Below are 16,026 nucleotides of genomic sequence, written 5' to 3' on the forward strand. Positions count from 1 at the left end.
TTCATTCCCTGGGGACATGCTGTATGGTTATGCGATCGAATCCTTCTTTTACCTTGTTTACCTTGGCGAGGTATTGCTGGAGTAGGGGGTCCCGTGTTTGGTAGTCTCCGTTGATTTGGGAACTGGCCACCTGTGAGTCGGTGCATACTTCTAAAATGTTTGCCCCGACCTCCTTGGCTAGAGTTAAGCTTGCTAGAAGGGCCTCGTATTCCGCTTGATTGTTTGAAACCAGGAACTCGTAGCGAACGGATTGTTTGATTACGACCCCGTTTTGGCTCTCGAGTATCACTCCGGCTCCTCCGGAAGTGACGTTTGACGAACCGGCGACGTGTAGTTTCCACGATTCGAGGGTGGAGTTTCCCGGTGTCATCTCGGCAATGAAGTCAGCCATGGCCTGTGCTTTGATTGCATTACGGGGTTCGAACTTTATTTGGAATTGGGATAGCTCGATGGACCATGCTAGCATTCTTCCTACTAGATCGGGCTTTTGTAGCACCTGCTTGACCGCTTGGTCGGTTTGAACCGTTATGGGGTGAGCCTGGAAATACTGTCCCAAACGTCGGGAGGCCGCGAGGAGTGTGAGGGCCAGCTTTTCTAGGCATGAGTAACGAGTTTTCGTGTCTTGTAAAACTTTGCTTATGAAGTAGATGGGTTGTTTTTCCTTATTTTCATTTTCGCGGATGAGCGCTGCCGCGAGTGCTTCTTTCATTATGGAAAGGTATAGGTAGAGGGTTTCCCCTGTTTGGGGCTTGGCGAGAACTGGTGGTTCTGCCAAGACTTTTTTGAAATATTAGAATGCTTCTTCGCATCTTGCTTCCCAATTGAAGGGGGCTCCTTTCTTCATTAGCTTGAAGAAAGGGATTGCTTTCTGTGCTGATGCTCCGAGAAAGCGAGATAGCGTGGTGAGTCGGTCAGTGAGCTTTTGGATGTCGTTGAGATTTTTTGGGCTTGTCATTTCGAGGACGGCTCGGCATTTCTCGGGGTTAGCCTCTACCCTACGCTATGTGATCATAAAGCCGAGGAACTTTCCTGCTTCCATTCCAAAGGCACACTTTGTCGGGTTAAAGTGCATTCGGTGCTTCCGTAGGGTGTTCATCATGAGTTCGAGGTCGCTGATGAGTTGCTCACCGGATTCGGTCTTGGCGAGCATGTCGTCTATGTAGACTTCTAACTTGGTCCCAGATAGGTTCTGGAATATCTTGTTGACGAGCCTTTGGTAGGTGGCTCCGGCGTTTTTCAGGCCGAAGGGCATGACCGTGTAGCAATACGTTCCTTCGAGGGTGATGAAAGTTGTTTTTTCCTCGTCAGGTCGGTGCATGGGTATCTGATTATACTCGGAGTACGCGTCCATGAAGTTGAGGTATCGGTGGCTGGATGCGGCATCTACTAGTCCGTCGATGTTTGGTAGGGGGAAGGCATCCTTTGGACAAGTTTTGTTCAGGTCTGTGTAGTCGATGCATATTCGCCACTTCCCGTTAGACTTTTTGACTAGTACAACGTTTGCCAACCATGTCGTGTAGGGTAATTTCCTGATAAAGTTTGCTTCAAGTAGGGCCTTGACTTGTTTTTTGACCTCAGCTGCTTGGTCCGGGGACATTTTCTGTCTTCTTTGTGCCACAGGTTTGGCTTTGGGATCTATGGCCAGCCGATGGGACATTAGGTCGGGGTCTATTCCTGGCATGTCGGCCGGTGTGAATGCGAATAGGTCTCTGTTTTGTTTTAGGAGTTGGGAGAGATCTTCTTTAAGGTCGTACGGAAGGTTCCTATTGATAAAAGTTTTCTCGTCTTTGGTTCGCCCGATTTGTAGTTTTTCCATGTCGCATTCTGGTTCCGGCCTGGGTTGGCCGTCTTGTCGGGCATCCAGGTCGGCTAGGAATATGCCGGCCGCGTCGCGAGACTTCTTTCGTAGGGCTAGGCTGGTGTTATCGCATTCTGCCGCGATTTCTCGATCTCCGTGGATGGTACCGATGGAGCCGTCTTCTGTTGTGAACTTCATGAGGAGGTATTTAGTGAAGATGATGGCGGAGAGATCATTGATTATTTTTCTTTCGAGGATGACGTTGTAGGCGGTGGAGTCTTTGAGGACCACAAACTCGGATAGGATTGTCTTTCTCTGGTTTTCCGTTCCTAAAGTTCCCCACAGACGGCGCCAATGTACAAGATGTCTCTTGTACGGGTTTGAGAGATAGATCGGGAACTTGCAGGTCGACGCGGAGGCCGGATCGCTTGACTGGAGCAATGGGGGGAGGTACCTGCAAAGACACTCCGACGCTCAAGTCAAAATGGATCAGAGAGGTATATGGTGTGAGGGATGAATGAATACATAGAGGGACTTGGGTCCTCTTATATATAGGTGATGGTAAATATCTTTATCTTATCTTATTTGGCTAAGATAAGAGAGACGTTTTGAATTCGAAAATTGGTTAGGAGTTCTATCGGGCCGATTTCGGGCCTTTAGAGTGGCGGAGCGGATCAAACCCGGGCAACCGAGTTCGGGGACCGTTCTGGGTGTAGGATCCGTGGGCTGGATCTATAACAGAATTAATCATTAATAATCACTAATTTAATAATTTTATAACAAATTATATTTTGACACCAAACATGTTGATGTGGTATATTTTGGTGTCCGTTTAAATATTTTTCTCTTCTCAACTATTTTCTAAAAATGTATATGTACTCAATTATATGCAAATTAATGTTTAATAATTAATTTTGTTGAGATTTATTAATAATTTTAATATTTTATTTCATATTTTTATGGTAATTATTATGATTTTTTTTGTATTTGTGTGAATCAATAGTTCTAATATTTTATTTTATATCCTTTTAAAAATTATTTCAATTATTTCTTCTATTTTTGTTAATGTTATATATAATGTTTTATTTTACCATTCATGAACGTAAGTTTTAGAGTCAAGTATACTGACGTTGCGTATATATTCTGGTGCCAATCTATATGTTGATGTTATCTTTGGAAAGTATTATGTATTAAATAATTAGATTTGTTAACATTTAGCAATTAATTATGGTGAAATTTGTCAATCATCGTCATTATGTTATTATATTATTCTACGAGTTATATTATGGTGCCAAACTGCCGACATAGCGGGTGACAGTTTGAATATTTTTTTTTTCTCAATCATTTTTAAAAAAGTATTATATAATGAATCGTACACAAATTAATATTTGATAATTATTTGTGTTGAGATTTGTCAATAATTTTAATATTCTGTTATAAATATTTTTAGTAATTATTATTATTATTTTTATATTACAGTGAGTCCATCATCAATAATCAATCATTCTAATTCTACAAGTTACATTCTCATGTCAACTATGTTGACATATTGAGGCTTCAGGTTGGATATCTCTCTTTTCAATTATTTTTTTAGAAAAATATTATATAATCAATCTTATATAAATTAACCTTTAATGATTTGTTGTATTCAGATTTGATAATAATTTTAATATTTTATTTAATATATTTTTAGTAATTATAATGATTCTTTCTTATATTTTCGTAACTTAATAATTCTAATATTTTGTTTTATAATTTTTTTTAAAATTATTACAATTCTTTTTTATATTTTTGTGAATGTTATATATAGTATTTTATTTTATTATTATGCGGATAAATTTTAGAACCAAATATTTTGATGTGATGTGTTTTGGAGATAATTTACATATTGATGCCATTTTTAAAAAATATTATGTATTAAATAATTAGATTTATTAATATCTAATTATTAATTATAGTGAGATTTGTCAAAATAATTATAATATTTTATATTATATCCTTTTAATAATTATCTTAATTCTTTGTATATTTCTATGAATATTATATATCTTTTAAATAATTATTGATTGATAGTTGTCAAAATCAAATCGGTTATTGAACCGGTCAGATTATTGATTTATTGGTTTTTTTAGTTCAACCGATGAATTACTAATTCAACCGGTAAAACCGATCTCATATAAATAAAAAATATAAAATAATCAAAAACCTAAAATAAAAATTTGAAATACATATTTTTACTAACATTTTAAAAATAATTAAGTCTCGAATTCTATAAATAACTAATACAAAGATAGACACAAAATTAGTTTATACTATTATAATAGTATCTTAATTGGACATAATAAGAATAACAATCTATGAATTATATCCAAAAAGTAATTTCAAAATTTGAATATCTTTATATAATTAAATAATTACATAAATATTTATTTTTTCTCAAAATAATATTTTTATATTAATTATTATTTTTATTTTAAAATTAATTTATTTGTACTTCAAATAAAAAATAATTAATTTAAAAATGTTGAATATAAAAAATATTGAGTTAAGTATTTATGTGTATATATATGTGTGTATTAGTTAGAATATGCAATATATACTATAAAAAATATGAATGATGCCAAGAAAACAGATTAGTACAATAGTTGTCAGCTTGGTCTTCATATAAGAAGAGCCAAGTTTGATTACCACCTCTTGCAATACATTTTTAAAATTTTCTCAAGCCCGCACGCTAACGTTATCAGCACGTGGGTTAGCCGGCTTGTTGACCGGATCGGTTTGGTTTTGATTTATGTCAGTTTTGATTGGTTTATGTTAGTTTGATTGGTTCGTGCTAATTTTGATCGGTTCATTTTATTAAGTGGTTAGTACATTAAATTAGATTTGTACAGAATTCGTTTCATCAGTTTTTTGGTCAGACCGATTGATTCGGTCCGCTTTTAACAACTATTTGATTCTTTCTTATGTAATATTTTGAATATATATTTTTTATTTTTTTCTATTAAATTTATTGGTAAATATCAAATTGGTTGGTATTTGAAAGATTTTGATACTAACGAAATAGTACTTAAATGTTGTTAATGACAAACTAATCCTTAAATAATTTTAAAATCTGATAAAAATGACCAGACGTTAATTACTTCCATTTCTATTAACAGAAAATGCTGAAGTGGCTAACTGAATAAATGACATAGTATATTTTACTGGAGTTTAAAATTATATGAAATTTAATTATTTTAAAATAATAATTACAAAACAGTATTAATACTAATACGCAAGAGAATCCCCAAAGTAAAAATTCTAACTTAATCTTCTTTCCTTGTCTCCTCTTTTTTAAATTGGTGAAAGCACACCACACACTCTATGGCCATCCACCATGTTCATCACTTATCATTTTCTTCTCCCATAAGTCAGCAACTCACACACTCACAAAGAGTCACAAATATCAGCGATTCACCGCCTTAATTTTCACCGAGATTCCGTCTGCTGCCATCGAGTTTGTCTCTATATTTTTGACGCTCAATATCTGTACCCCGTTAAGTTTATCGTCGTGAGTCTCTCTTTAGCGTTGTCGTTCCGTCTGTATGACTCTGTCTCTCTCATTGAATCAATATACCTTTTTTTCGAGCTTCACCGCCTTCATCCAGCCAGCATTTCTATCGTCCTCTTCTTGAAGTTTTGTTGTGGTGTCCAATTCAAAAATTTTTATTATCTTTTTAATTATTTTGTTTTTCTCTGATTTCATTCTCTCAATAAATTTATCTATCCTTCTCTATTTTTCATTCTCTTTCTTTGATTTTTGAATGAATATTGTAATTCTGATACTAAAATTGATTGTTTTATCTTATTGATTTAGATTTGAATTTAAATTTTGATATTATTTATTGTGTTTGTGTTTATTTGTATAGTTCTAAAAATTGAAAAATATTATTGTGTTTATGATAAATTCATAGAAAAATCAATTTTAATGTTGATGAGATTAATGTTAATAAAAATGAAACATCTTTTGTAGGTGGAAAATAGAGGAAAAACACAAGAGAGAGAGAGAAAATTGTTGGTGGTGGCTTGTAAGAATTAGGAAATGTCATGTTGTCATATACTCTGTTAACCACCTTAGCAGTTTTTTGTTAAACAAGAGTAATTAACACTTGGTTATTTTGTCAAATTTTAAAATTATTTAGAAATTTTTAGTTAATACTTAATAACATCTTTTAGATATCACTTTATTAACGTCTAAATTTTTTAAGTATCAATTTAGTAGTTACTTCTTTATCTAAATAATTAGACAATTATTTGTTAATGTTTTTTAATAATATATTATTTTCTACTACTCAAATCAATATTTTATTATTATAATAATAATTATTATTTTATAACAGTATTTAGTGAATACATATAAAATTCACTTTAAAATATTTTAGTTTTCTTAATATATATTGGGTTATTTATTTATTATATACGACATATTTTTATTAAATATAATATTTTGTGAATTATTTTATTTTATAAATTATTTGATATTAGTATAAATAACAAAAAATATATAAAATTTTTATTATAAAATAAATATATTTATAAATAACTTATTTTAGAAATATATTTTAAATATAAATAAAAAAATATATTTTTTATGCCTCGCACATATACATAAACTAGTAAATAAAATGTTTGCATAGTGAAGTGAGGGAATCATAGGCTATGTGGAGGATGCAAGCGAATGCATGACGAGATATTTTAGAGGGTTATGGCCATTTGTGTGGATAATACAAGTTAGAAGAGGTCTCAGGTCTCAACTCACAAGTCACAACACCAAAGATTTTTTTGTTTTCTCATTCTCCTCAACACAATAAAATCTAGTAATGACAAAAAAAAAAACAATAAAATCTAGTAAGCTGCAAGGGTAGTTTCGTACTAACAAATCCCATAGCTAGGCGATCTCATTATTGCTTCTATCTCTTTCACTCGTGCTTGTATATTCCATCATTTTTATACAAATAAATTTTGTTAGTTAATAATAAAAATCCAAAAGTATAATACTTATTCCAAAAAAAAAAAAACTTTAAAGTTCTTAATATATTAAATTAATATTAAATGCTAAATATATTATATATTTATAATAAAATATTTAATAACTTACTGTCCACTTAATTAAACGAGACATTTCAATCTCATCTTTTAAAATATTAATTTAATTTAATGATAGAGAATTTATAGTTGTGAATTTTATACAATATAAAAAATATGATGTATATACAAAAAGTTATTTATTATATATTATGTATAAATATATACTATTTAACTTATTTTTATATATATTTTAATAAATATGTTATGTTAATAATTAATTTAATAAATAATTTTTAATATATATTTAATATCGTGAATAAAAACTCTACCTTTTAAACATTAATCAGTAGTATTAGAGATAATATATTTTATAATTTATAGTCATAAATTAATTATTGTTAATATCTTAATAATATAAAATTATATTTAATAGAATAAAATTATATTTTTTTTTATGTTAAATACTAATTTATATTTTAATAAAAGTGCGGGTATTTTAGATTTTCTCATTAATATATGTATATAGTTAATTGACAAATATACCCATCTTGTATACAGTGCCTAGGAACATACCTCGCTCTCACATGCCCTTGGCTAATTTACCAATATACCCCTATGTTTTTTGATGGCATTAATACCATACACAAATCAGAAGGGCAAGAATGTCATTTGAGTAACATTCTGTACCTTGAACTCCACAACCACCACTACAATATGAGTTGAGCTCTAACATCGGAACTGAGTGAGAAAGAGAACCACAAAAATGGCTCTGAATCTATGTGCTTCTTCTCCGAAGTGCAAATGGGTTTCAAGCAACCCATCAATGATGCTAGATTCTTCACCAAAGTCTTCATCTTTCTCTTCTTGTTCCAACAAAATAAAGATGGCATCTACCCACACCTTAACTACATCAAAATCAAACATGAGAAGGAGTGTGAGGAGTACAAGGTTGTTGAGTGTGAGATGCAGCTTGGAAACTGCGGGTCCCACTGTGACCGTAGGGCAGGTGACCGAGGTCAACAAGGATACCTTCTGGCCTATTGTTAATGCTGCTGCTGATAAAACTGTGGTTCTTGACATGTACACCCAATGGTATATTTACCTCTCTATACTTAATCTCTTCTAATCTAATAATCATGCATAATCAATTAATCATGTTTATTATTACTTAAATGTTTCTAATTTAGAGATTCCTTCAGTGTGATTGTAATTTTTTATTGTTTTGTGCTAAATTTGTCATGATATGTATATTTGATAATACCCAATTTTGTGTCTACTAAATTATGATTGATTGCAAAATCAAAACCTTGCATGTTTTAATGTCACCCTATTTTGCTTTACTCCTCTAATTTTCTTAGTGCCAACTGCTCTATCTACACATCATGTGTAATTGTAAAACAGATTTGCATAACAATCCTTTTATTCGTCACTATCACTTTTTGGTACAGTAGCAATGGGGGAGAATATGGATCATGGTATTTTGTAATTTGACACTAGTTTCATGTGACTGATAAGGGTGAATGTGAATAAGTATTTGTAGGCACATAAATTTACATAAGTACTTAGACTTAAAAAGTGGTGAATAAATATTTGTTTGTTGGCAGAATATGTATAGGAATCTTTGACATTGATTCTTTCTGTTCTAACATTTTTGAAATGCTTCAAAGTTGGTCTTTGGCATACATTTAATCATCATATTTTAAGATGTTATGTACTTAGTAAAGGACCAAAGGGGAAGCATATAACTAATTATGCATAAGAGTGGAATGTTGATGAAGTTCCATGTGAAGATTTCAGCTGAACAGTTATTAGAAGGAAGCTGGTAGTTTCTTCACTTGGCATTTGGTTACTGCCTTGAGACAGTGCTATTTGGGACCAAAACAACATTGTCTCTGGACAATTTTTAAGATAACTAGTGTTTTTGCCCGTAATAACATTATGGGAATATAAATATTCTGTAACTATGTCGGCTTTGTCTTGATATTATAGATTATGCCAGAAAAAAATTTATAGAATCAAACTATTTTTATAAAAAGGTCGTAGGGGAACCAAAACAACGTTGTCTCTGGACAATTTTTAAGATAATTTCCCCTCTTCCGAAATAAATAGACACGAGACGTGTCTTGGGGTAAGCCTTTTTTTTACCTCCAAGAAAGAGGGATAGCCGACACAGGAGATATGCCTCTACTGTTTTAGGTTCTCTGTCCTTTTCCATTTTAAGACAAGAATCAAACATGGCCTTATATGGTTAATTAGTTGACATTGTCATCCTTATCCACTTATCCCATATAAACTAAATAAATAGATATATGTATTTGGATAACCATAGATGAGTTATTGAATTTGTGCAGGTGTGGTCCTTGCAAAGTGATGGCACCAAGGTTCCAAGAGTTATCTGAAAAGTATCTTGATGTTGTGTTTCTAAAGCTTGATTGCAACCAAGAGAACAAGGTTGGTTGGTTGTGATGTGCTATATAAACAATGCTAATTATCACATAGGCATGATTATGTTTATATCTTTTCATGACTAAGATGGTTTTATTCATTTTCTTGAGTTTAAATTTTATATACTAACATCCTAAGTGCTCTCATGTACATGAAATATTTGCATATTTTTAATACACATTTAATGCTAGGGATGGCAATGGGCGGGTAAGGGCGGGTTTTGGCACTACTCGATCCCATCCCACCTATGTTACTCAGAACCTGCCCACTCATATGCGTAATTAGTGTAAATTTATATCCTAAACCCTATCCGGGGGTACCCATCCTGCCCCTACTTGCTCCTTTCCAATATACTTTGGTTATTGTTTTTGTTTAAATTAATAAAACTTAGTTTGTAACATCAGATTATGTATACGAGTGAATGACAAAATATGTGTATATTTGACTGAAGTTCTAATTTATAACTTGATCTTTTTTATTTTTTCTCAATTGAGTCGGGGCAGAATAGGTAATCGGGTTCGGGTGGTGTTGCCATCCCTATCTGTGTGTTCTACCAACATTTGGAACTGCTTTAAAAACAGTTGTGAATGCTTTTTAGAATATGCATTAGATGTCTTTTACTATGGAACACATTTGGGTATGCCTAAGGTTGTTTTTGATACATATACTTTGCTATAATTCTAATTGGTACTTGTTTGATGGCAGCCATTGGCAAAAGAGCTTGGAATTAGAGTGGTTCCAACTTTTAAAATTCTGAAGGACAACAAAGTTGTAAAAGAAGTGACTGGTGCTAAATTCGATGATTTGGTTGCTGCCATAGAGGCTGTTAGATCCAGCTAAAGGATTGAAAACTAAACTATTCTCTTATCTTCCTATGTAAAAAATAAGATAAAATAATATTATGCTTTATATATATATCATTTGTGTAAGTATTTTTCTAATGCAATTATAATCTGAGCAAGATCAAGGAATGTTATCACGTGACGTATTGTTTCACATTTTCATATCCCTCCCTGTGCCTAGGGAAAAGTGCCTCACAATTAATGATTGAATTTTATCAAGAACTTTGTCAATCTTATAAGTAAAAATATTAAGAACTGAAAATAAAATTTAGTGATGTATTATTGTATATCTCGCGTGAAAAAGTAAAGAGTGGTAACTAATTTTTTATCCAAAATAAAAATGTTTTAACCTTTAGACAGAGGTCATGAACCTTAAATATGTTTTTTTCCAAAAAAGGAAAGAAAAACTATCCCAGTGTAGAAATTTATGGGTAGAGATTTCATTGTACTAATAAATTTCGGTTAATAGTGTTGTAATATAAATAATTAAGAAAGATATAATAAATATAAAATAAGAAAATGTAAATAAGAAATTCTAGTATTACTATTCACTATAATTACTATCACAATATAATTAATATATTAATATTGTAGTATAAGAAAGAGAGAATAGTATAAGAGAGAGAAGAAATTGTTGTTATTGATTGATTGTAGTGTTCACGGAGGCTTAATCTCCTATTTATATACATAAGGGGTTTTCATTTTCAACTTTCAATTAATGCTCCTTTAATATTCTTAATTCTTGGAATATGAGCTCCACATAGAAAATGGGCATCCACGTCCCATTCTTATTCAAAGATAGAACACTAAAAGTGCAGAAAAATAGAGAGAACAAAAGACAATGACCAATGAGTGAAAATAATGTTATATTCTTCTTTGCATTACAAATGAAAATGGTAGCTATATATATATATAATAAGCTGAAACTACAGCTCATTATTGAGTGATGAAACTTGGGTAATTCTATGATTGGCAACATCTTTTACAGCAAGGCAAAAAAGATGTTTCTAGAATTATGGTGGTACAGTTTCTGATAAGGTTGGAATTGTGCTGTTGAGTTGTAGGTTGGTTTTAGGTGATTCTTTCTTTTTGTCTTGTACTGGCTTTGTGGTGTGGTTTGTTAGCCCCCCGCAAGCTGGAGATTGAAAGATGTCTTTCAATCCCAGCTTGGATATGTTGACAGTGAAAAGGCGGGGTGGCAGTGCTTTGGTGAAAACATCCGCAAGTTGGTTGGAGGAAGAAACGGGAAGGAGGTGCAAAAGTCTAGCTTGAACTTTTTCGCGAACTAAGTGGCAATCCACTTCGAGATGTTTAGTTCTCTCATGGAAGACAGGGTTGGCAGCGATGTGGAGGGCGCTTTGATTATCACAGTATAGCACGGGTGGGCGGATGCAGTTGATGTTGAGAGCCTGAAACAAGTTGAGTAGCCATAGTAATTCCTTGGTAGTTGTAGAGAGAGCTCGATACTCCGCTTCGGCTGAGGAACAAGATACTGTGTCCTGTTTCTTGGTTTTCCAGGATATGAGAGATTTTCCAAGGAAGAAACAATATCCAGTGGTAGATCGGTGAGTGTCGGGGCAACGTCCCCAATCAGCATCACTAAAACCAGAGATTTGGAGGGGAGAGTCCCTTGGAAAAAAGATGCCTTTGCCTGGCGATCCTTTTAAGTATTTGAGAATGCGGAGGGCTGCATTAAAGTGAATTTTGCTTGGGTTATGGACAAATTGGCTCAATTGTTGAGTAGCAAAAGTAATGTCAGGCCTGGTTGTGGTGAGGTAAATGAGGCGGCCAATGAGCTGTCGGTAGGCAGTGATATCATCAAGGGGTTCTCCGGTGTTTTGGCTGAGGCGAATGGAGTCATCCATTGGGGTAGACGAGGGTTTGGCAGCGGTAAGGCCAGCATCAATGATAATGTCCAAACAGTATTTTCGTTGGCAAAGGTAGAGGCCAGCAGCTGAATGCGCTACCTCAATGCCAAGAAAATATTTAAGTGTGCCAAGATCCTTAATTTTGAACTTAGAATCTAAGGCAGCCTTAATGGATTCAATCTCAGAAACAGAGCTACCAGTGACAACTATATCATCGACATAGACAATGAGGGCAGTAAATGCTTTACCAGATTCTTTGAAGAACAGGCTGTAATCCGTCAGGGTCTGCTGGTATCCACACGAGAGTAAAAAAGAGCTGAGCTTCTCATACCATTGTCTTCCTGATTGTTTAAGGCCATACAAAGACTTCCTTAAACGACAACACTGACCAGGCTTGGAAGGTGTTAAACCAGGTGGCAAGCTCATGTACACAGTTTCAAGGAGGTCACCATGGAGGTAGGCGTTGTGGACGTCTAACTGGTGCAGTGTCCAATTATTGATGGAGGCGAGAGCAAGGAGGACTCGAATGGTGGTGATCTTTACCACCGGAGAAAAGGTTTCGAGGTAATCCACCCCTTCAATTTGTGCATATCCTTTTGCCACCAGTCGCGCTTTGTGGCGTTCAATGCTGCCGTCGGGCTGGCGTTTGATGCGATAGACCCAGCGACAACCTATGGGCTTCACATCAGCGGGAGTGTTGACAATGTCCCAAGTCTGATTTTGTTCTAGGGCCAAAATTTCAGCTCGCATGGCGTCACGCCAACATGGCTGAGTTTTGGCATCTACGAATGTTCGTGGCTCGGCTTCTGTGGAGACGGAGAAGAGGAAGCGTCGGTGATGGGGTGAGACTCGTGTATACGAGAGTGAGTGTGAGATTGGATGATGGCATCTTGAAGATGGTTGGTGCGGCGTTGTGAGAGAGAGAGAGATTGCAATAGTAGTCTGCCAAGTTGCGCGGTGGGGCATGGGTTCTGTTGGAGCGGCGGGGTGCAGCAGGAATGGGTAGTGTGGTTGGGGTTGTGGGAAGAGTGGACGAGGTGGTTTGGGCTGGGAAAGTGATTGAAGAAGGAATTGGACTTGTATTTGTGTGGGGGAGGGGAGTTCCATCGTTGTTGGTTTGAGCCGTTGTGGGTGTTTGAATTGTGCTTGATGAAGGTTGGGATGTTGCTAAGTGTGGTGGTTGTGGATTGGGTTCTTCAAAGATGGTGGGTGATTGGGGAAGGATGTTGGGAAGGTTGGAGGGGTTTTGGTCAGGTTGAGTTTGTTTGTGAAAAGGGAGGCATGACTCAATGAATTGGACATTTCTGGAGATGAAAATATCACGGGTGTCTAAGTCTAGTATGATGAAGCCTTTTGTGCCGGTTTTGAAACCTATGAAAACACCTCTTCTAGCACGGGGATCAAACTTTGAACAGTGGTTGGTGAGGGTGGAGGCATAGCATAAGCATCCAAAAACTTTGAGTGAGTGAAAATTGGATGGTTTGTGGAAGAGAAGTTGAAATGGAGTTTTGTTTTGAATGATTGGTGAGGGAACTCTGTTTATTAAGAAGACAGCATGGTTTACAGCATAGGACCAAAAGGATGGGGGAGGTTTGATTGGAACATTAAAGCTCTAGCGACATTGAGTATGTGTTGGTGTTTGCGTTCTACCCTTCCGTTTTGTTGTGGTGTTTCGACACAAGACTTTTGGTGGTGAATGCCTTTTTTGGCATAAAAATCATTAAGAAGGAATTCAGGGCCATTGTCGGATCTAATGGTTTTGACATTGGTGTCAAATTGATTTTTGACTAAGGCGATGAAGTTCTGAATTTTTGTGCCAACTTCTCCTTTTGATTTTAGTAAGATTATCCAAGTAAATCTACTAAAATCATCAATAATAGTTAAAAAATATTTGTGCCCATGTATTGATATTTTGGAAAAAGGCCCCAAATGTCTAAATATATTAATTCAAAAGGTTTGGATGCATTATTTGTACTCAAAGGAAAAGACAATCGCTTTTGTTTTTCCATATGACAGACATCACAAGATTCATTGACATGTGGATTAATAAAAGGAAATTGATGGTGGAGTTCTCTTAATCTTTGGTCCGAGAGGTGGCCTAGCCTACAATGCCATACATTGCTATCTGTGATTGGGGTTGTGATGAAGTTGTTAACATTGGCTAAGTTGGTGGAACTGTTGGTCCTAATGAGTTTTTGTGGTTGCAACTTGTCGGCTAGGTAGTACAATCCATCTCTCAATTCAGCCGAACCAATCATCTTCAAGGATTTCGCATCCTGTATTTGGCAGAAAAATTCAGAAAAGAGCAATTGACATGAGAGAGTTGTGATTAGTTTAGAGATAGATAAAATATTGAAGGTGAAACCAGGAATATATAAAACGTTGTGCAAAGTTAGGTGTGGTGAAAAATTTATTGACCCACAATAGTGTGCAGTGATAATGGAATTATTTGGAAGGTAAACATGTATCGGTTTGATCTTGTGGTGCATTTGAAAATATGATAATGAAGAACAGATGTGGTCAGTGGCTCCTGAATCTAGTATCCATTTGCCACTGTTGTGTGAGCTTATAGAAGGTGTGTTAGGTGATAAATGGGATGAGAAATGAAAAGAACAATATGCAGTGTTTATATGTGTAACAGTGATACCAGACTTGGCCTCAGATGGCCCATGTTGACTTTGTGGTGTGGGTTTGTCTGCAAATTGCTGCCCATGAACATTGTGCAGAAGAGCTAAGAGAGATTGATATTGGGCTTGTGACAAACTAGGCCCAGAAGTTGGGTAGGTCTCTTCTTTGCTTGATCCGGTTCTGCTGAGTTGTTGTTGATATGAGGAATTAGGGTTGACGGCAGCGACATTGGTGTAGGAGGCGGTGGAGTTGCTGCGATCATTGAACCGAGGACGGCCGGGGTAGCGTGGGTGGCCAGGTGGATAGCCGTGCTTGCCGTAGCACTCGTCGACGGTGTGGCCGGTTCGCCCACAGTAGACGCATACTTTTTCGGCTCCACTGCGTCCACCATTGGTGATGCGTCCGCGGCCGCGCCCAGGATTTAGGCGCCGTTGTGGCGTGATGACAACGTTGGTGAGGGAGATGGGCTCGTCGAGAACACTACCACCTTCTTGGAGTTGGCGCTCGTGTTGAATCACCATGTTGAAGACTTTGCTTTCCGGTGGAAGGGGATCAATGAGCAAGATTTGGGATCGGATGACAATGAAGCGGTCGTCTAGGCCTTTGAGGAACCGAATGATGAAGTTTTGGTCGTGGTAAGACCGTGCCGGGCATATGCAGGGTTTGACGGGGCGGTACGTGTCGTGCTCTTCCCATAGTGCTCGGAGGGCGGTGTGGTATTGAGTGATGGAGAGAGATCCTTGCTTGAGGCCATAAATCTGTTCTTGTAGCTCAGCAACACAGAGCAAGTCTCCTTGTGAGAATCTGTTGCGAAGATCTTTCCAAATTGCTTCTGCATAGTCGAAATAAATGACGCTCTGAGCAATGGGCGCTGAGAGGGAATTGAAAATCCAGGAGGAGACCAATGTGTTGCATCTACGCCAGGAAGGGAAGAGCGGGTCATCGGTGGCTAGAGTTGGGATGGTTCCATCCAGGAAACCTATCTTGTTCTTTGAGATAAGTGCAATGGAGAAAGCACGAGACCATTGATGGTAGTTGTCGCCGGTGAGTGGCGGAGAGACGAGGACAGTAAAGGGTGTTTCACTTGGGTGAATATAGTATGGACTGGATGGTGATTGGGTAACATCAATTTTTTTTTGGTTGTTCTGAGACATGGTGTGGATGTGCAGCAGGCCCCTATTGGAGCTCTGATACCATCAAAGACAAAACACTAAAAGTGCAGAAAATAGAGAGAACAAAAGACAATGACCAATGAGTGAAAATAATGTTATATTCTTCTTTGCATTACAAATGAAAATGGTAGCTATATATATATATAATAAGCTGAAACTACAGCTCATTATTGAGTGATGAAACTTGGGTAATTCTATGATTGGCA

General features: G+C 35.9%; 2 protein-coding genes across 2 annotated transcripts; one reads left to right on the forward strand and one right to left on the reverse strand.

Annotated features, from left to right (window-relative positions):
• The first annotated feature begins 7,430 nt into the window (after positions 1–7,430).
• Positions 7,431–10,294, forward strand: LOC112744269 (thioredoxin F-type, chloroplastic). Its single transcript, XM_025793838.2, has 3 exons — positions 7,431–7,957; positions 9,217–9,316; positions 10,016–10,294. The coding sequence occupies exons 1-3, from the start codon at positions 7,629–7,631 to the stop codon at positions 10,148–10,150; spliced, it is 564 nt and encodes a 187-aa protein (XP_025649623.1). The 5' UTR covers positions 7,431–7,628; the 3' UTR covers positions 10,151–10,294.
• A 3,967-nt stretch (positions 10,295–14,261) lies between these two features.
• On the reverse strand, positions 14,262–15,802 carry LOC140178750 (uncharacterized). The gene is made up of 2 exons (XM_072215989.1): positions 14,386–15,802; positions 14,262–14,296 (listed from the first exon to the last, which is right to left on the reverse strand). The coding sequence occupies exons 1-2, from the start codon at positions 15,800–15,802 to the stop codon at positions 14,262–14,264; spliced, it is 1,452 nt and encodes a 483-aa protein (XP_072072090.1).
• Positions 15,803–16,026: the final 224 nt, after the last annotated feature.

Source organism: Arachis hypogaea, chromosome 14 (genome assembly GCF_003086295.3).
Source record: "Arachis hypogaea cultivar Tifrunner chromosome 14, arahy.Tifrunner.gnm2.J5K5, whole genome shotgun sequence".
NCBI classification, from domain to species: Eukaryota; Viridiplantae; Streptophyta; class Magnoliopsida; order Fabales; family Fabaceae; genus Arachis; species Arachis hypogaea.